We start from the raw sequence: 19,786 nt of genomic DNA on the forward strand, positions 1-19,786 counted from the left end.
TTTAACTGGTGGGATCCCTGTGAGCGCTGTGCTCTGGTGACCTAGCGTTCAGCTCTAGAAAAGGCGGATGACACCGGCCTGTTGGAACAGGGCTCCCATTCGTTTCATACTCATTGCACCACGTGTGGGTCCTGGCCACAGACCTTGTCAGGTTTGGGGGTTTTGTGTGTGTTTTACTTAAAAGTATAGGTGTATTCTGTTTTTCCTGTCATATTCCAAGAATTTTAATAATAGCAACTTTTTGTCATTTATTTAACGCTTTTAGTTGAATAGCTGCATGTGATAAAAATTAAGCATTTCCTGGTCTGCTTGGGAATACTGAGCTTCTCAGGTCAGATTTCACTGACTTGAGGCTTGCTGAGTGAGGGTGCAGATGGAGACGTCCCTGAAAGGTTCCTCTCTTGAGCTTGTCCTCGGGAAGCACCCCCTGCACCCCCACAGCTCTCCAAACCAGCTTCCCATCCCAGAGGCTCCCAGGAGGAACACCGATTCCATAAACCAGAGCTGCTTATTGATACTCTACAGATAATACGTGGCTATTTTAGGATAATTGATGTACTTGCTTTTTTCAGACATGAAGCAACAGCATGTCATAGAAACGCTGATTGGCAAAAAGCAACAGATCTCTCTTGCAACGCAGATGGTCAGAATGATTCTGAAGATTGATGATATCCGTAAGCCTGGAGAATCTGAAGAATAAAGACAAAGATTAGAGTAAGATGAGCCAGTGAGATCCACTGCTGTGATTAAAGAATGGGTGTCTCGTGACGCGTCTGGTTATTTATTATGACATCCTTTTTCAGACTCTGTAGATGCTACAATAAAACAGCTGTTTGGTAACCATAGTTTCACGTGTTCAAAACTGTCATTCTAAGAATACTCTATCACAAGCTTTTGTATTCATTGTATTTTTTAAAGATATATTTACTTATTTGAAAGAGTTACACAGAGAGAGGAGAGGCAGAGAGAGAGGTCTTCCATCTGCTGGTTCACTCCCCAGTTGGCTGCAACGACCAGAGCTGTGCCGATCAGGAGCCAGGAGCTTCCTCTGGGTCTCCCACGTGGGTGCAGGGGCCCAAGGACTTGGGCCACCTTCTGCTGCTTTCCTTGGCCATAGCAGAGAGCTGGGTCGGAAGTGGAGCAGCCAGGACTCAAACCAGCACCCATATGGGATGCTGGCACTGCAGGTGGTGGCTTTACCTGCTGTGCCACAGCACCAGCCCCTGTATTCATTGTATTGAAGGGAGCTCTTTAATCTCCAAGTTTAGGGAATGTTCATTGTAACATCAAACAAATGCTGCCTTAATTAAAGGGGTTCAAGTAGACATTTTTCAGGCTTTTAAAGGTGGGTTTTTCTATTTTGTGTTTTGGCTTTTTGTTTTTCATTTTATATGGAAGGCAAAGAGACAGAGATCTTCCATCTGCTGGTTAATGGGTAAACATTAGGTTTGTTCTCAGCGTTTATTTTAGCATTGAGAGAAGTATGGACTTGATCCTCTTCCTGTCTAAACAACTGAATCTTTCGTTGTAGCCACCAGTGCTGGATGAGTATTTCCACTCCAGAATTAGGGGATGCCTTGGGTCCTGTTACTGGGTTACACCCCAGCATGACCTGGTGTTACACCAACGACAAGGCCACATCATCTGCTTTACTCTGGTCCTAACCCTGTCATAAACCCAGGTCACTTTGTCTACAGGGTCAGAGCTGGACACCAGCTGGACTCTGGCCAGGGGAGCAGTGACAACCCAGTTGTTTCACCAGAGGGACAGAGCTAGTGAGTTACAGTGATTACAGATGTGCAGAAGACCGGTGTGGGTTCTCATTGCTGGAAGAGTCAGTGGTGGTGACAGCCCTACAGTGGGCCGGTTCCGAGCACCTTCCTGACTGCCGCCCTTCTCCCAACCCAGTGGCGTGGGCCTGTTTCCTACTGTTCACAGCATCCCCAACGTCTCAGCCGGTGAGGGTGGAGTCTGCGCAGTCCCACGTGCTCTGACCCCAGAGTTCCATCTGGCCACCCGCCCTGCGGGTGCTGTGTGTGGCTCCAGAATGTTTGTGAAGTTCACTGAAATGCTACCGGAGCAGAGGGTCCTGCTGATCTGGTCACGGTCAGGTTCCCCAGAATTAGGATGTGGTGGCTGATGTACAAATTGGCGGGAGCAGTGTTCCAGGGTAATGAACCTAGATACTTTCAACTCTGTTTCATGTGTTTTCTCAACACATTGATGTATGGAGTGGTTTGCTACCCTGTGCAATTAAGGATATGTGCTAATAGAATTTGAATTATGGGATTATACAGCTGAGCATTGAAAACCCAACACCTGCTGAGCTGCAACCTCTTCGTGTTCCATCACAAAGTGGACTGTGGATTAGAGGTCACTTCAGGTGACCCTCACCTCCCACGTGTAGCAAAAATAGCCCCATGCGGCCGGCGCAGCGGCTCACTAGGCTAATCCTCCGCCTAGCGGCGCCGGCACACCGGGTTCTAGTCCCGGTCGGGGCGCCGGATTCTGTCCCGGTTGCCCCCCTTCCAGGCCAGCCCTCTGCTGTGGCCAGGGAGTGCAGTGGAGGATGGCCCAGGTGCTTGGGCTCCTGCCATCGGATCAGCGCGGTGCGCTGGCCGCAGCGCGGCGGCCATTGGAGGGTGAACCAACGGCAAAGGAAGACCTTTCTCTCTGTCTCTCTCTCTCACTGTCCACTCTGCCTGTCAAAAAAAAAAAAAAAAAAAAATAGCCCCACACGATGGCCAGTACCAGTGTTGCTTGGTGTCTGTGCTGCAGTTGTCGGGAGAATGTCTGAGCGGCTGGTCTGTTTATTTGATTGCATCTCTTGAATTCTCCGTTAATTCATTTTCTTCTCTTAATTAGAAAGCAGAGTCACAGAGAGCAAGATCTCCATCTGCTGGTTCACTCCCCAAATGGCTACGATGGCCAGGGCTGGGCAAGATCATAGCCAGGAGCCTGGAACTTCATCCTGGGTGGCAGGGACCCAAGCGCTTGGGCCATCTGCTCTCCCAGGTGCATAAACAGGGAGCTGGATTGGAAGTGGTGCAGCTGGGACTTGAGCCAGGGCTGTGTGAGATGCCAGCAATGGGCAGCAAGCTAACCCGCTGTGCCGCAGTGAGGGGGAGGGCCTTTGCCCTTAAACAGCTTCACTGTAGGTGTGGGAGTTTGGGGTCGAGTGAACACAGTTTGCTGCATGGAGGAGCTTGGAGCAGCCTTGCAGAATGTGGGTCAACTGAAGCCCAGACAAGGGGACACTAGAGACGCAGAGCTGCTGAGAACCAGTGTTGGCCATCAGGAGTGAGGAATCCACGTGAAAACCTGTACAGAATGCAAACCCCTGAGGTCCTGGGCTTTACAAGGGGCACGTGAGTCAGACGTGGCCTCCTGGACTAAAAGGCTGCGCCTTCACTGCTGACGTGTGTGCTGTTGGCACAGAAGCCATGGCAGGTAGAGCTGTGTGCATGAGTCAGTTACCACCACCCTTAAAAAACCAGCAGGCGTGCAGCCGGCGAAACTGCTGGGGTCACCCACGTCCCATTCCTGAGTCCCTGGGTTTGAGGTAGTGGTCCCTACAGACTGGGTTAGATACTTTTATCAAAATTGCGTCCACTTGTTGCTCCTTTTTTAAATGTGGATACGTGAACTTTTATCCACAGACATCACAATCTTGAAAACATTCACATGTGACTTGCGTTACATTCCAGACACTGCCAGTGAAAAGCCCTAGCTCGCGGGCGTTGGATGGGAGGACCCGGCAGAGAGCCGCGGGGGTCTTCAAGGATACTCCACACCCTCCACTCACCCTTTGTGCTGAGACTGACCTCCTGCTCACGCGCTAAGTACCGGGCTGGACCAGCAGGCCCCGCGCTTGCCCTGGGAGACTGGATCAGTGGGTGTTGCTCAGGGGGGCCCCCGGCTCCAGGCCTGGTATAATTCATCCAAGGGGGCCTGCTTTTATCCTCAACTTCACACAGTAAGTCTCACCCCCATGGACTGGAACAGTCAGATGTGAATCACAACCTCATGTTGCCTCAGCACCCAGGGGCTTGGTCACCCCTAACAGTTCCCGGTCCTGTGGTTCCTCAAGGTGGTTGTTCCGACAGCTGTCACCTACAACCCACTCCAGGTGAAGCCTGAGTGACGACCCACTGTTCCCCCACACACACACCCTGCGTGGACCAGTGAGAGTGGCTCCTGGAACTCCTGCCTACTGCTGGAAACCCACTCTGAGAACTCCACGGGGGGCCTGCGAGGCTCACGCACCAGGCCCCAACCAAGGCCTCAGCACACACATGCCCCTCACTGCTGCTGCCCACCCCCTGGTGAATGTGCAGGCCCCTACCCCCAGGCCTGCTTGCTCTGTGTCTGCCCCACCCATGCGCCTCATGCTGAGTCCTTTCCCAGCCAGGGTGCTCCAGAGAGTGGTGTGTTGAGGCCACAGGGGCATCTGCCATGTGAACACGTGTCCCGTGAGAGGGGCACTTGGAGAGACCCACAGCCAAATTCCCTGGAGCCCAGCAGGGCCAGTCTAGTCAACAGCCACCCATGGGAGACAGAACTCAAGGCCAAATGGGAGAAAAACACTTCACATGGCCAGAGTACATGCAGGACCCTGGGAGGTGCGGCACCGAGGTGCCCGCCATGTAACCCACCCACCAACACATGCAGACCACCCTGGGACCCAAAAATACCAATGTTGGCCAAACCACTGCCTAGGAGACTGGAGAGTGAGAACTAACCTGTCGTTGTCTAGTTGGCTTTAAAAGAAAACTAAAGGGGCTGGTGTTGTGGCATAGTGGGCTAGGCCTCCGCCTGGGGCACCAGCATCCCATGTGGGCGCCAATGCTGGTCCCAGCTGCTCCACTTCCGACCCAGCTCTCTGCTATGGCCTGGGAAGGCAGTGGAGGATGGCCCAGGTGCTTGGGCCCCTGCACCTACCTGGGAGACCCAGGGGAGGCTCTTGGCTTCGGATTGGCCCAGCTCAGTTGCGGCCATTTGGGGAGTGAACCAGCGGATGGAAGATCTTTGTTTCTCCCTCTCTCTATAATTCTACCTCTCAAATGAATAAATGAAATTAAAAAAAAAAAAAAAAAAAAACTGCTGAAGCTGGCACTATGGCATAGCAGGTTAAGCCAGCAATACTGGCATCCCACATGGGCAGCAGTTCTAGACCAGGCTGCTCCACTTCTGATCCAGCTCCCTGCACATGCACCTAGGAAGGCAGTAGAATATGGCCCAAGTGCTTGGGCCCCTGCACCCACATGGAAAACCCAGAGGACACTCCTGGCCTCTGGCTTTGGTCTGGCCCAGCCCTGGGCTTTGTGGCCATTTAGGGAGTGAACCAGTGGATGGAAGATGTCTCTCACTGTCTCTCCATATCTCTCTCTCTATCCTTTTCAAATAAATAAAATAAATCTTAAAAAAAAAAACAAAAACCTACAATCTATGCCTTCTTGATTTGCCCTACCTATGTCTGTGTGTTGAAATGTTGCACTATATCCCAAAAAATTGCAAGTATTGCATGTTAATCAAAGACTTGAAAAATTTCATTTGCTTAGCTTGACAGAATTGAGTCAGCGGAACCCATATATTGCAATCTGTGAATGTGACAAATTCAGTTCTCCTAAGACAAAGGAAAATGTCTAAGCTTCTCATCTGGCCTGGCTTACAGTCCAAGTCTCCACAGCTTTGCCACATGAGTCACTGAACGATGCAGCCAGAGGCCAGGCCACACCTGAGCTGTCGCCTGTCCCCGTCCCTGAACGGCCCAGGGTGTCGCTCTATCATTCAGATTCTTCAGGCACTGACCTACTTCCTTACATTTTTATTTGATATACGTCTGCTAAATTGCTTTCAATAATTAACATTTCCAACTTTGTCCTTCCGATGCAACTACGAATTTCGGGATTCCCTACCTGCATTGTAGATACAGTGAAAATGAAATGATTTCTTACAAAGCACGTGTCTGGGTGAAAACCATTTGCACTTGACCGCCGCTACAGGTACTTGTTCAGCCACTCGATCAGATTCCTCCTTGCTTCTTCAATGTAGGGCTTGTCTTCAGGGGAGCAGTCTTCTCTCTTCCGGTGCACAAACCCGTGAGTCTGCCCAGAGAACGTCTTGATCTGATACTCAACTTTGCAGTGCTCCTTCAGCTTCTGGGTCAGCTGAGAGACCTGGTGTGGGAGAGAGTTCAGGATGATACGGTTTCCACTGGTTAGTAACATTCCTGTTCCCCAAATTGTCAGCAAGTGGTCATGAAAGACGGCCAGTATCAGCGCTCTGAATTATCGGCCAGTTCTATAGCTGCACCGACTTCTTCACTTCTAACACAGTCCTGCCCTATGCCGCAGGAGAGATCTCAGCGCTACAGAAAAACGAGACCACAGCGATTACAGATGCTGCAAGACCATGCGTGGGGTTCCGTCCCAGTAAACCCACTGAAAACCAGCGACGCCAGTGGGAGACGCGTTCACTCCTGCTCAAGACTGAACACCCTGGCTCGGCCACACGGCACACGGGGAGCCACACGCACTGCCGCTGCCCAGGATCACCAGGGAGGCTGGCAGTGCAGAGCGCCAGTCCTGGGCAAGCTCGGAACCCAGATGGTTGCTTTCGCACCATCGGGCGGCTGAACCATCGGCAGTCAAGGGCCTTCAGACTTGGAAATCATTTGCACTAATACATAAATTACTGACAATGGCAATTTCTAAATGACTGCTTTCTTCTGCTTTTCCTTATCAGCTTGCTGGATTTAACAAATCATGTCTTCAAGGACCCAGACTCTGTGGTCCCTGTGGGTCACCACAGGGGAGGCAGGAGGTAGAGCCAGATCCTACCCGGCCTCTGCCGAGAGCACTTCCCTCGGCGATCGGTGCTCGGTGAACACCTCGTGCTCTGAGGGTTTTCCATTCCACTGTACGTTCTGATAAAGCACACACCCGCCCTTTAAAATTTCAATGCTGGGGGAAAAAAACTGAATTCAAGATTTTCTTCAAAATGTGAAATGCAAGAGGACTTTGAAACGTTCATGCGAAATGGAATGGAAAGATAAGTTGGGGGCCGGCATCATGGCGCAGCAAGGTAAGCCACCACTTGGGACCCCAGCAAGTCCTGACTGCTCCACTTCGGACCCAGCTCCCTGCTCATGCACCTGGGACAGCAGCTGAAGATGGCCCAAGGGCCTGGGACCCTGCACCCATGAGGCAGACTCCTGGCTTAGGCCTGGCCCAGCTCTGTCCGTTTCGGGCATCTGGGGAGTGAGCCAGTGGGTGGAAGATGTTTATCGCTCCCTCTTTCTGTAACTCTGCCTTCCAAATACATAAAAAAATAAATCTAGGCCGGCGCCGTGGCTCACTAGGCTAATCCTCCGCCTTGCGGCGCCGGCACCCAGGGTTCTAGTCCTGGTGGGGGCGCCGGATTCTGTCCCGGTTGTTCCTCTTCCATTCCAGGTCTCTGCTGTGGCCCAGGAGTGCAGTGGAGGATGGCCCAAGTGCTTGGGCCCTGCACCCGCATGGGAGACCAGGAGGAAGCACCTGGCTCCTGGCTTCAGATCGGCGCAGTGCACCGGCACCAAGACGCCGGCCTTAGCAGCCACTTTGGGGGGATGAACCAAAGGAAAAAGGAAGACATTTCTCTCTGTCTCTCTCTCTCTCACTGTCTAACTCTGCCTGTCAAAAAAAAAAGAAAAATCTTTTTTAAAAAGGCCGAGGGGTGGGGGAGAAGCCACTTACGTGCTCCAGGGGAATGGCGGAGTCATTTTCAGCAAAGATGAACAGCGTGGGGTTCTTTAAACTGTAAATGTCTCCGAAGTCCTTGACGACCCCTGAAAGTGAGATCAGGCGCGTGAGAGGGTGCCGTGCCAGCTGCTCGAGCTGGGTGTGGCTGTCCAGGTGTGCACTTCGGGGGCTTTCTTTGCCTTGCTTTCTCGGTTTTGTTAGTGTTTAAGCAATTCCACAGAAGAGGCCTGGGTCTGAGAGAGACTGACTTGGGTCGTCCCACCCTCCACTTCGGCCCTTGGGACTCATCAGCCTGGCAGCCTGCTTGCTGTGCTGGGTAAAGACAGGAGCAGCCTGAGAAATGGGCTGTGCCTGCATTAACACGGAGGGGAGCATGCCCTCATTCTAGAAGTTTCTCCCCACCTCGGTGAGCCCCCCAGGTTCCAGTGAAATGCTCAGGGTGCTTTCCTTCCTGACAGGAGCGGCCTGTGCTCGAACCAGACCCCAGCCGCACGTGGTCCTGCAAGGGGTTCTGAACGCTCGGTTTTCATCCTTATCTCAGAAATCTGAGATCAGCCATCCTGCGCTACCGGCCCTGCGGGTGCGCCCACTTCCCCGGGAAATCACCTAAACACCGTGCAAGGCCAAGTAACACGGAGGTCACCCCCACCCCCCGGCCCACGGTAACTCCGCTCCAAGGGGCAGGGAGCCACAGGGCAGGTGGCCGCCCGCCCTGCGCCAGCCTGGCAAGGCCACAGCCCGCAGCTCACGCACTGCACGGCACAGGCCAGAAGGTGGCGCCGGCGAGGCGGCTGTGCAGGAACGCCGTCTGCTCAGTTACTCAAAGGCCATTCGGCCCTGCTGTGCCCAAGGGCATGCGGCAATTTACGGAATTCATTTCCTTTGTGGGAGGAAACTTTAGAGGATTTTTAAAATGCTAAAAGTAAGGAAAATAGAACCATTAAGCCAAATAAGAACCGGTAGTATAACTTCGGGATCAGTGCCTTCTTTGTAGAGAACTTTTGGGGGGTCTGAATCCTTCCTGGTCCTGTACTTAGCCTGTAGGTTCTGTATGTGGAGACAGTGTTCTTAGTTCAGTGTTCTGACAGCTTTGGTCTGCTTTCTTCAAAATGTGTACGTTGCTATTTACAGTCCAAAGTGGGTTTTTCTTTTTTTTTTCATGCAGCTTGTTGGGGGCGGGGGGGGGGGGGTGAAGGCAAATCTTACCTTTGAAAAAGATTGTCATCGATATTGCTTATAAAAAACAGTGCTTGAAATGAATCAGGAAGAAATGCTGTCCCTCTCCTAGTAAAGAAATGGAGCCCTCTGGGCGGCATTGTGGGGCAGCTGGCGAAGCCACCAGCTGCCACTCCTGCTGCTCCTTGTCCGATCCAGGTCCCTGCTAATGGCCTGAGAAAAGCAGCAGAGGATGCCCTGGTACTTGGGCCCCTGACACCCACATGGGAGACCCGGATGAAGATCCTGGCTCCTGGTTTCGGCCTGGCCCAGTGCTGGCTGTTTCGGCCATATGGGAAATGAACCAGCGGATGGAAAACCTCTCTCTCTCTCTTTAAAGTACATAAATAAATCTTAAAACACACACACACACACACACACACAAAATGGAGCCTCCAGCAGAGGCCCAGCCTCCCACTGGGTTCCCAGGTCCGTAAGAGACCATCTGCTTAGGAAGGGGCTGTCTCTGCACTACTGGGGTTCCTGTGGCCCCTGCCACTCAGCCTCGCCCCGCGTGTCGCGGTGCACGGGGCACACGCACCGTAGACGCATACTCCGGCCTTGACTTCTGGGTACGTGGTCATGATATGGTGCACAGCGATGCCGCCCCAGCAGAAGCCCACGACGCCGATCCTCTGGGCACCGCAGTGTCGCTTCAGGTACTGCAGAACAGCCTCAACCTCCCTAGAAGAGAGCAGCAAGGCACCTGAGCGTCAGCAGGTGTGCCGCGGAGCCCACAGAGCCCGCGGAGCGCCGTGCCCTGGGTAACAGGGCCGTCTCTGCCGCTGCCATTTGCGATGGTCGATGAGTCTTACTTTTGGAGTTCCACCCTTGCTCCTTCCCGCCCAAGGGACCCACCGTCCCAAGTCATGCAACGGCCACGCCAAGCCACCTGGCAGAGCCGCAGGCATGCGGAGCCCTTTCCAGGACACAGCTTTGGCCGGCTCACTTCCCAGCTGAGAGCAAGATCCTGGGAGCGCCCCCATCGCCTCTGCCCGGAGACGGACAAGTCCCCAAACACTGTCATCCCCTGAGGAACCCCCAGCCAGCCAGCACTGCTGGTCCATTCCTGTGCCCAGAGTGCAGCGGAATCTGGATGGTCGCCAGGACTTTGCAAGCCACGGTGGGGCCAAGCGATGCCTCTGCCAAGGGCTTGTTTGGAACCTGGAGTGCATTTTCCACGAGAAGCGCTGCACTGACGCTGAGGCCAGCGGGAAGCGCTGCTTGATCCAATAGCGGAGAAACGCTTTAGGGCTGCAAGCTTTCAACAGCACAGAGCAGTTCTAGGCACTTTTCCTTTTACTCAGCACGTGCGTTTGGATACGCTTTTGAACAAGCACCCATGCTGCTCTGTGCCCACGTGGTTATTCCCACGATGCCACAAGAGCAGGAATTCAGTAATTCTGCAAAATAAAATGTAACCAGCAAGAGATTCTATTGCTTTGGCTTTTAACTTTTCTTCAATGCTTTGGTATCAAAAATAACTACCTTAGTCGGAAAGAACAAGAAAGTGGAAGGTATTTCTGTAAGACATTGTTGAGGGGCCAGAGCTGTGGCACAGGAAGTTAAGCCTCCACCTGTGGCACCAGCAGCCCACGTGGATGCCTGTTCCGGTTTGGGCTGCTCCTCTTCCTAGCCAGCTCTCTGCTGTGGCCTGGGAAAGCAGTGGAAGGTGGTCCAAGTGCTTGGGCCCCAGCACCCACCTGGGAAACCCAGACAAATCTCCTGGCTCCTGGATTCGGATTGGCCCAGCTCTGGCTGTTGTGGCCATTTGGGGAGAACAGCGGATGAGGATCTCGTTCTCTGTCTCTCCTGTTTGTAACTCTGCCTCTCAAATAAATAAATCTTCAAAGAGAAATAAATAAAACATTCTGAGCTGAGCTGGATGAACACTGACTTGCTTTGGTTGCTCAAGACTGTTCCCTGCAATTCTCGAAACACCAGGCTCCAGCTTGGGATGAACTACTCCTCCCCACCATATCTGTGGGGGCTCAGCCTGCAGTTCTAGGAGTCGAGGATGTGGTCTGGGCCTGACCAGAGCACAGCAACCTCGTGGCCACAATCACTGGTTCAAGGACAGGCTTTGCCGTTAATCAAAACCAAGTGCACAAAATGAAACTTTCTGGGTGAGAAGCCAATGGAAGGCTGGAGCTGCTGCAGCCATCCTGCCACCTGGAGGCGAGAGCTGCCCAAAATTGGAGCCAACACCCAAGATACACAGCTGTGAGATGTTGCTAGGATCTTTCAAACTACAGACCAGTATCTACTTCTATCTCTTTTCTGTTCTACAAACCAACAAATCCATGACTGCTTCCATGGTAAGCATTTGGAATGAATTTCCTGTCACAAATGAAGACACAGGACTGCACATGGGGACTCCTGATGGGCACTTGTACAACGTCCCGCTGGGCACCCAGGGCATGGAGAATTTATCAGAGGGGGAGCAGCCCTGTGTGGAGACATGATGCCCTGGTGCTGCGGGAGGGACTCTATCAGCGGTGACCCAGGACATCCGTGGCTTCCACGTGGCCTCCTCAGGCCGCACTCACAGCCGCACCTGCTGATGACTTACTTATTGATCTTCCTGGCGTTTCTTGACTTCACCCACTCAGGGAAGATGGACCAGTCACCAGAGGGGCTCCATGGCTCTTGGCCCACAAAGAAATCCGGAAGGATGGTTCTGGAAAACATGAACATGAGGCGGCTTAGCTTCAGAGCTTCATGCCATGCGTTCAGTACGTGCTGGGCGGAGCTGGCTTTGCGGGGCTGGCACTCAGCACAGCGGTAAAACCACCACCGGCAACACCAGCATCCCATGGCGGGGCCTGTTCAGGACCCGGCTGCTCCACTTCCAATCCAGTGCTCTGCTAATGCACCTGGGAAAGCAGCGGAGGATGGCCCAAGGCCTTGGGCCCCAGCACACGTGTGGGAGACCCGGATGGAACACCAGCCTCCTGGCTTCAGCCTGGCCTGTCTGTGGCCTCTTGGGGAGTGAACCAGCAGACGGAAGATCTCTATGTCACTCTCTCTCTCACTCTCTCCCTCTCTCTCCCCAGCTCAAGAACTTGCTACATTGGTGATTCTGCCTCCTGGAGGAGGGGAAGCGGAAGTCGTGAAGGCCACATGTGAGCCCAGCCGAGGCCACGGAGGGCCGGGGCAGAGCATCTCGGCTTTCACGGCCACAGGTGTTACCCAGCCCTGAGAGATGACAAGGCCATCAGCAGGGCACCTCCTGTGAGACAGTCCAGCACAGGACCCAGGGCACCTGGGCGCCTGCCCGAGGCAGGCAGCTCTCAGGGCCTCATCTGCCCGGGGACGTTGCACCTCCATGGCCAAGGCGCCTCCCGGCCTTTCCCATTAGTCTCGGATCAGAGGACACACCTGGTGAGCACATGACCATGACCAAGCACTTTTCATGGCCTCTGCCCACGCTGCCAATGTGGCACAGACTCCCGCCCTGAGGGCAAGGTCTACAGCGGTTCCTAGCAGAGGCCCCACAGAGAGAAAGCATGCCAGGCTCACGCAGCCCATGTTGTCCTGCTGTGCAAGTCAACCCAGGAGGCCCGGAGCCAACACTGCTCCCTGCGGCAGGAGGAACCGAGCCCTCATGCAGCAGAGGGGAGGAGGACGCTGGAACTGGGGTCGTGTGGCCTGCCCAGTCCCCCAAACGCTTTCTGCCACGGCAGGCTGGCCCAGCAACCCAGGGGGATCACCTTGAGGGCAGCAGCAGGGGTATCTGCTCTTCTCTGAGGTCCTGAGTCCAGCTAAAGGCCCCACCCAGTCCCCGCTGGCTGCAGCCGGGTGCACGTTTAAGCCCCACTCTCCTAAGCTGCACCAGCAGCTCCTAGCAGCCGCAGCTCCTTCCTCAGGCCCCGCAGAAGAACTCAGGGCTGTGAGCCCTGTAAAGCCTTCTGCTCTGGGTTCTGCTGGGCCAGGAGGCAACTGGAGCTGGTTGCTCTTTTAAGACCGGGCTTGCTCATGGAGAGCAGGGATGTGAGCCAGCCACTTCCCGCTCGACATGAGGTCTGCGTCACGTTGCGCAGGGTGGCATTCCTGTAAACCAGTCTCTCTTCCAGCAGAGGCCGGCGGGCTCGCAGGTTGCCAGCCTGTCTGAGAAAACACAGGAAACCCGGGCGGAGCCAGTTCCAGTCTGGCTGGGCACGAAGCTTTCTATAGCCAGAGAGGAAGGCAGGGTCCCCTCTCCTTGGTGCTTTATGGAAGCTCTGACTGCGCCAGGGCAGCGAGGAGCGGGCCGTGAGAGCCAGCCACCTGGCAGGACAAAGGCATGAACTCAGAGCCCAAGCGAAGTCTCCCCGTGCCGATTCTGGAACCCAGTCTAACACATGGGGCCATGACAGTGCACATTGGGACCAGGAAGACATACAGAGACCCCCCTCCTCCCCCATCCACGCAGGCCTGGAAAACCCCACCCAAGGCTGGGATGCTCCAAGGACCAAGTACTGGGTCCACTTCCGAGCCTGTACGGTCTGGCCCAGGTGTCCGGAGCCTGTGTCTGGCCACAGCCCCACGAGGGGAGAAGAGTCTCAGTGTCTCAGGAGCCTGCAGAGCCGGGTGCTCCAGGGAAGACCGGACATCCAGGGGTTGGTGTGCGAGCAGGTGCGTGTTTCATGTCTTATCCCATTTCCCACTTACCTTCCCACAGTGAGATAAGGAAGCAGATGATGTAAATGAGAACAGAGTCCTGTTGGTTTGTGTTTTGTTTGTTTTGTTTCTTGCCAAATGGAACAAAGTAGACCATGGGAATTTAGCTGACTTTAGGTAAACGAAGATTTTATACCTACGTGTATCCATTTCCTGCAATCATATCCGCTATATATCTGGTATTGGGCAGCTGCCAGCCAAAGATATCCTGAATGACGATCACAGCTTTGCCTGTATCCATGGGGGGTTTGGTGAGGTAAGCCTTGATGTGCTCCACTTGGACTTCATGCCCCATCCCGCCATACTCCATCCTGTGGCCGATGTCGCACGGGCACGGCTGAGCTTCATTCGCCATCGTAGGTGCTCAAGTTGGACTACACAGAGAGAGGCACGACGGTATATTCTGAGAGGGAGAGACACAGAGAAAGACAACATCTTGTATCTGCTGGTTTACTCTCCAAATGGCCACAAGGGCCAGGGCTGGGCCAGGCCAAAGCCAGGAGCCCGGAACTCTGCCTGGGTTTCCCCAGTGGGTGCAAGGGCCTCAAGCATTTGGGCCATCTTCTGCTGCTTTTCCAGTGCATTTGCAAAGAGCTGAATCTGAAGCAGAGCAGCTGGGACTCGATCCACTGCTCACCTGGGATGCTACCCTCGCAGGCAGCGGCTTAGCCTGAAAAATGACAATGAAAACAACGGCTAGCCCAAGTCGATACAATCAACACAGGGGAACTAGAAAAACCCTTTGCAGCCTGGAACAGAGATTAGACAAGAAGACAGAATGAAAAGAAATGAAACATCTATAAGCCGGGGGGTAAGAGCAGAACATGCCCTGAGTCCACTCGGGCTGCTATAACGAAACACCGTGTACTGGGAGCCCCATCAACAACCCAATATCACCCACAGTTCAGGAGGCTGGAAGTCCAAGTTCAAGGTGTCCGTTGAGTGTCTGCCTTGTGGTTCAGAGATGGTGCCTTCTCCATGTATCAGGTACTGGCTAGCTGTCCCTTATAAAGGCACTAATCTCACACTAATCCCATCATAAGGACTCCACCCTCAAGGCCCAATCACTTCCCAAGGCCTCGCCTCCGTCTGTTGTCACCTGCAGGGCTAGGACTTCAACCTTTGAATTTAGAAAGTGGACAGAGACCAAGGCAAACCTACAAAGAGAAAATAATATAAAAATAAAACAAAGTCCAAAGGGAATAAAATCTGATTCGTTGAAGAGTTATGAAACAGGCAATCTACCACAAAACTGAGTGATACGAGAGGAAAAAAATGATCAGTGCCCACACACGCAAACAGTGTCCTCAGGGTTAGAAGGAAACCCCGATGTGCTGGGAAGAAGAGTGGCCATCTCTGGCTTGATTTGAAGTATCACTGAAGCTGCCACTGTCAAAAGAGGTTGTCAGACGGCCAGGACGGCGATGCTGAGAAGGCAGAAACATCTGGATGGCTCACAGGCAAAGCCAGCTGTTGTGCAGATGCAGGCAGACTACATGTGCGGGCACTGGACAAAAAGATAGCCAGAGGGGACTGTGACTGGAGAAGCAGGTGCCGAGGAGAGGAGCGCTTTGGCTTGTGGGGTGGGGTGGGGTGCCCATCAGATGCCCCCTAGGAAAGAGCAGTCTGCAGAACAGTGCCCTGGGTGGCCCGTTTACATGGGAGATAATCGACCTCACTGTTACTCAAGGAAATGATACCCAGAACAACTCGGAAACGCCATTTTTCGTCTTATACATTGCAGGAGTGGTGCCTCATAGGGAAGAGGGAGGGGCTGAAGGTTGATACGAGAGCTGCAAAGCAGTCAGCCAAGACCTAGCAAGGTTGGGGCAGCCCTCTTAGAGCACCGGGCTTTGTTATCCCGCTTCCTGCTAAGGTGTACCCTGGGAGGAGCCCGTGACGGCCCAGTACTGGGCTTCCCCCTGCACGTGTGGAAGATGAATGGAGCTTCTGCTTCCCGGGTTTGGCCCAGCCCTGGATGCTGCTGCAAGCATTTGGGGAGTGAACCAGCAGATGGAAGGCCTCGCTCTCTTTCTCTCTCTGCCCCCCACCTCGCTCTCACTCTCTCTTTCTCTCTGGCTCTCTTCCCCCTTCCTTCTCAAATGAATAAAAGGAAATAAACTTTTAAAAAGCAATTAAAAAAAAAGTAAAGATAACCAGCAATCCAGAAATCCCAGCGCTGGATGGATTCTGTAAGGAAACTGACAGAGAGTTGTGTGTGTGTGTCCATGTGTACATACTGTGGAAACAGAGCCATGTGCTTTGTGCCCTGATGTAATGGAACAGTTAGAAACAAAATAGCTGATCATAGAGCAGAACAGGACAGACTGACCTGGTCATTGTTGGTGGTTAAATTGTGGCCCCCAAAAAGATAAGTTCACATCCTCTCCTGCAGTTCCTGTGAATGTGACTTTAATTGGGAATAAGGTCCTTTGCAGATGGCATCAAGTGAAGGTGAGGCCATACCGGATTAGCATAGGCCCTGAATTCAAAGCCAGGCCTTTTGGACACAGAGACAGGCCTGCAGGAGAGAGGGCTGTGTGAGGGCAGAAGCAGAGACTGGAGGGTGCTTCCACCAGCCCAGGAAGGCTGCGGACTGCCAGGAGCTCCCAGAACCTGGGAGAGGAAGGATGAATTCCATGCCGCAGGCTTCAGAAAGAACACGGTCATGCTGACATGATGACTGCGGGCTTCTGGCTCCAGAACTGTGAGGTCAGAAATATTTGTTGTTTTAAGTCACCCAGTGTTTGCTAATTTGTTCCATCAGCAAAAGGTAAGAAATTCATTCATAAAAAGAGTATTATGGGGTAGGGGTTTGGTGTAGCAGTGAAGACACAGCGTGGGACACCCATTTAGTCCTAGCTCCACCTCAGGGGCAACAGGTAATGGCTCAAGAGGTCGGGTCCCTGATACCCATATGGGAGACCTGGATTGAGTCTCTGACTCCTGGCTGTGGCGTGGTCCAGCCTTAGTTGTTGACATCATTTGGGGAGTGAACCAACAGACAGAAATCTCTGTGCCTTTCAAATAAATAAATTTTAAAAAGAATATTACATAGAAGTTCAATGAAAAACCACTTATATTTCTCAAATGATAAACCTCAAAAACAATGCTATGTAAAAAAGAAAACTGCTATTTTCTTTTTTATTTTTTGACAGGCAGAGTGGACAGTGAGAGAGAGAGAGAGAGAGAGAGAAAGGTCTTCCTTTGCCGTTGGTTCACCCTCCGATGGCTGGCATGCTGTGGCCAGCGCACCGCGCTGATCCAAAGGCAGGAGCCAGGTGCTTCTCCTGGTCTCCCATGTGGGTGCAGGGTCCAAGCACTTGGGCCATCCTCTACTGCCTTCCCGGGCCACAGCAGAGAGCTAGACAGGAAGAGGAGCAACCAGGACAGAATCTTGTGTTCCGACTGGGACTAGAACCTGGTGTGCCAGAGCCACAGGCAGAAAACTGCTATTTTCAAATTTTTAAAACTTATTTTCATCTCTCTCAAAAGGCAGAGAGAGACACAGAGTGATCTTGCACCCACTGATTCACCTCCCAAATGTCTGCAACAGCCAGGGCTAGGCCAGGCTGAAACCAGGAGCTGGGAACCCAACCTCAATCGCTCACATGGGTGTCAGGGACGCAAGTACTTGAACCATCATCTGCAGCCTGCCTGGGTGCACATTAGCAGGAAGCTGGAATCAGAAGCAGAGCTGGCGGTGATACCCAGACACTCCAAAGAGGAACGTGGCCATCCCAAGCAGTGTCGTAACTGCTGCACCAAACACCCACCCACAAAGAGCTATTCTGATGCTAGGTGAAGACTAAGAACCAAAAACAATATGTATTTTAGTAATAAGCAGACCGCAGTAAAAATATCATGCATGGAAATCAAGAGTAATATTTACAGGACAGGAAGTGGGAACGGATGGACTGCGGGTTTTAATTGTATTTATATTTCATTGCCACAAAATGCTTTGACTGGAAGTGCAGAGGACAAAATGGCAATAATCTTTTAAGTGTAGGTAATGTGCAAATGGCATTGCTGAATATCCTTAGTATTTCACAATCAGAAATAAATGTAAAATGATTTTTTAAATGTTTAAAATAAAGTCATCAGACATTGAGGAGAAAGAAAGTAATGAGTAGTTCTTCAGCAAGGAGATCTGACTCCTGTTTCCATGGTTTTGTCTGGAGTACCAGCTGCATTATAGAGCCGTTAGCAGCAACAGACGTCCGAACGTTTCGGCACAGAGAGCGGCCCTACTGCACAGAGTGCCCTACTGCACTATTGTTGGGAGTGATGCTTGGGGCTGTCCTATGAGGACTCAGGGACTCCACAAAAATCCTGGTCACTCCCAAGTCAACTCTACTCTACATCTCTTCATTCTGTCTTCTGTTGATAATGACTTTTTGTGGCTGGCAGGTCTCTGGACGCATCCCACAAGGCGTTCTCCCACAGAAAGAGACAGCAGCCAGGAGAGGCCTGTGTGTGCTGTCTGTCAAAGGCTGACCCCATCCCAGACAGCCCACGTGGGCACAGCAGCTATGCCACGCCTGTGGGTTCAAGGCCAAGTCCACTAGAGGCAGGGCAGGCAAAGTTCCTCCTGTGGACCCTGGCCAGACTCTCCTGACTGTACTGCAACCACATTTTCTTTAGAGACACTTTCCAGGACGTCTGCTGCCCCACACAAAGGACACAGTTTTGAAAAGATAATTTCCAGGGAGTGGGTGTTTAGTCTAGCAGTTAACACACCTGCATCCAAGATCAGTGTACCCAGGTTCTATTCCCGGCTCCGACTCCTGATTTCACTTCCCTGCTAAAGGATAACCTGGGACAAGGCGCTGATGGCCAAGTGACTGGGTCCCTGCCACACACACAGGAGACCTCAGATGAGTTCCTGGCTTCTGGTTTTAGCCCTGACCCAACTCCAATCCAGCCCAGGTATAGTGATAAAGACTTCCAGCTAGGTAGACGGGGCCCACAGGGGCTCCTTGAGTGAGCAAAGTCAAGCAGCTGGCCTCTGTGAAGGATGCTGATGTCTTTTTTTTTTTTTTTTTTTTTTTTTTTTTTGATAGGCAGAGTGGACAGTGAGAGAGAGAGACAGAGTGAAAGGTCTTCCTTTTCTGTTGGTTCACCCCTCAATGGCTGCTGTGGCCAGCGCGCTGTGCCAATCTGAAGCCAGGAGCCAGGTGCTTCTCCTGGTCTCCCATGGGGTGCAGGGCCCAAGCACTTGGGCCATCCTCCACTGCCTTCCCGGGCCACAGCAGAGAGCTGGACTGGAAGAGGAGCAACTGGGACAGAATCCGGCGCCCCAACTGGGACTAGAACCCAGGGTGCCGGCGCCGCAGGCGAAGGATTAGCCAAGTGAGCCGTGGCACTGGCAGGAGTCTGCAGTTCTAATCACTAGCATTCGTGTCCTGTGATCATGAAGAATTAGGAGCGCAGACAAGGAAGAGTGTGGAAAGCAGAAGTAGTTCACTGCAAAACAAAACAAAAAACAGAGGAAGCAAAAGCAAGAGCTGCCGGCAGCACCTCGAGGGTCCCTGGAGGAGGAGCTGTTGAGGGCTGATTGCCTCGTGGTTTTTATGGGCTGCAAGAGGGGATGTTCTCTGATGGGCCCTGGAGAAGTGATGGTTTTGATTGGTTAATTGGGTAAAGGTTAAGTCTCCAATCGTGACTCAATAAAGATACATAAAATTCTCATTACCTAGGTCAGTTACAACAGTGCAGAAGATCTTGATTAAAAGGACATCAGCATGCTGGCACCGCAGCTCAATAGGCTAATCCTCCGCCTGCGGTGCTGGCACCCCAGGTTCTAGTCCCAGTTGGGGGGCCAGATTCTGTCCCAGTTGCTCCTCTTCCAGTCCAGCTCTCTGCTGTGGCCCGGGAAGGCAGTGGAGGATGGCCCAAGTCCTTGGGCCCTGAACCCACATGGGAGACCAGGAGAAGCTCCTGGCTTCAGATCGATGCAGCGCGCTGTTCCGTGGCGGCCATTTGGGGGGTGAACCAACAGAAAAGGAAGACCTTTCACTCTGTCTCTCTCTCTCACTGTCTAACTCTGCCTGTCAAAAAAAAAATACAAAAAACAAACAAAATAAAAACACTGCAGACTCCTGAAAGAATAGCAGGCATTTGGGGAGTGAACCAGCAGATCTGAGCTGTCTCCATAGTGTTCTGCC

The 19,786-nt window shown here is 52.7% G+C and overlaps 2 protein-coding genes across 9 annotated transcripts in view; one reads left to right on the plus strand and one right to left on the minus strand.

Annotated features, from left to right (window-relative positions):
* Positions 1–845, plus strand: part of CCT5 (chaperonin containing TCP1 subunit 5) — a 13,676-nt gene extending 12,831 nt beyond the window's left edge. For all 5 annotated transcript variants that reach the window (XM_002714099.5, XM_070056575.1, XM_008262066.4 and 2 more), the window contains one exon: positions 573–845. In XM_002714099.5, coding sequence (XP_002714145.1) covers positions 573–700 — 128 coding nt within the window. In that variant the 3' untranslated portion in view covers positions 701–845. The remainder of the gene's footprint in view (positions 1–572) is intronic.
* Positions 223–19,786, minus strand: part of CMBL (carboxymethylenebutenolidase homolog) — a 22,060-nt gene continuing 2,496 nt past the window's right edge. For 2 of the 4 annotated variants that reach the window (XM_008262061.4, XM_070056581.1), the window contains exons 2-7: positions 13,760–14,022; positions 11,530–11,637; positions 9,499–9,641; positions 7,737–7,828; positions 5,958–6,179; positions 223–689 (exon numbers count right to left, since the gene is read on the minus strand). In XM_008262061.4, coding sequence (XP_008260283.1) covers positions 6,000–6,179; positions 7,737–7,828; positions 9,499–9,641; positions 11,530–11,637; positions 13,760–13,974 — 738 coding nt within the window. In that variant the 5' untranslated portion in view covers positions 13,975–14,022 and the 3' untranslated portion in view covers positions 223–689; positions 5,958–5,999. Of the gene's footprint in view, positions 690–5,957; positions 6,180–7,736; positions 7,829–9,498; positions 9,642–11,529; positions 11,638–13,759; positions 14,023–14,520; positions 14,779–19,314; positions 19,673–19,786 lie in introns of those variants that run through there. The other 2 variants (XM_008262063.4, XM_002714066.5) reach the window with 2 other exon arrangements.

The sequence above is a fragment of the Oryctolagus cuniculus genome, chromosome 14, assembly GCF_964237555.1.
Source record: "Oryctolagus cuniculus chromosome 14, mOryCun1.1, whole genome shotgun sequence".
NCBI lineage: Eukaryota > Metazoa > Chordata > Mammalia > Lagomorpha > Leporidae > Oryctolagus > Oryctolagus cuniculus.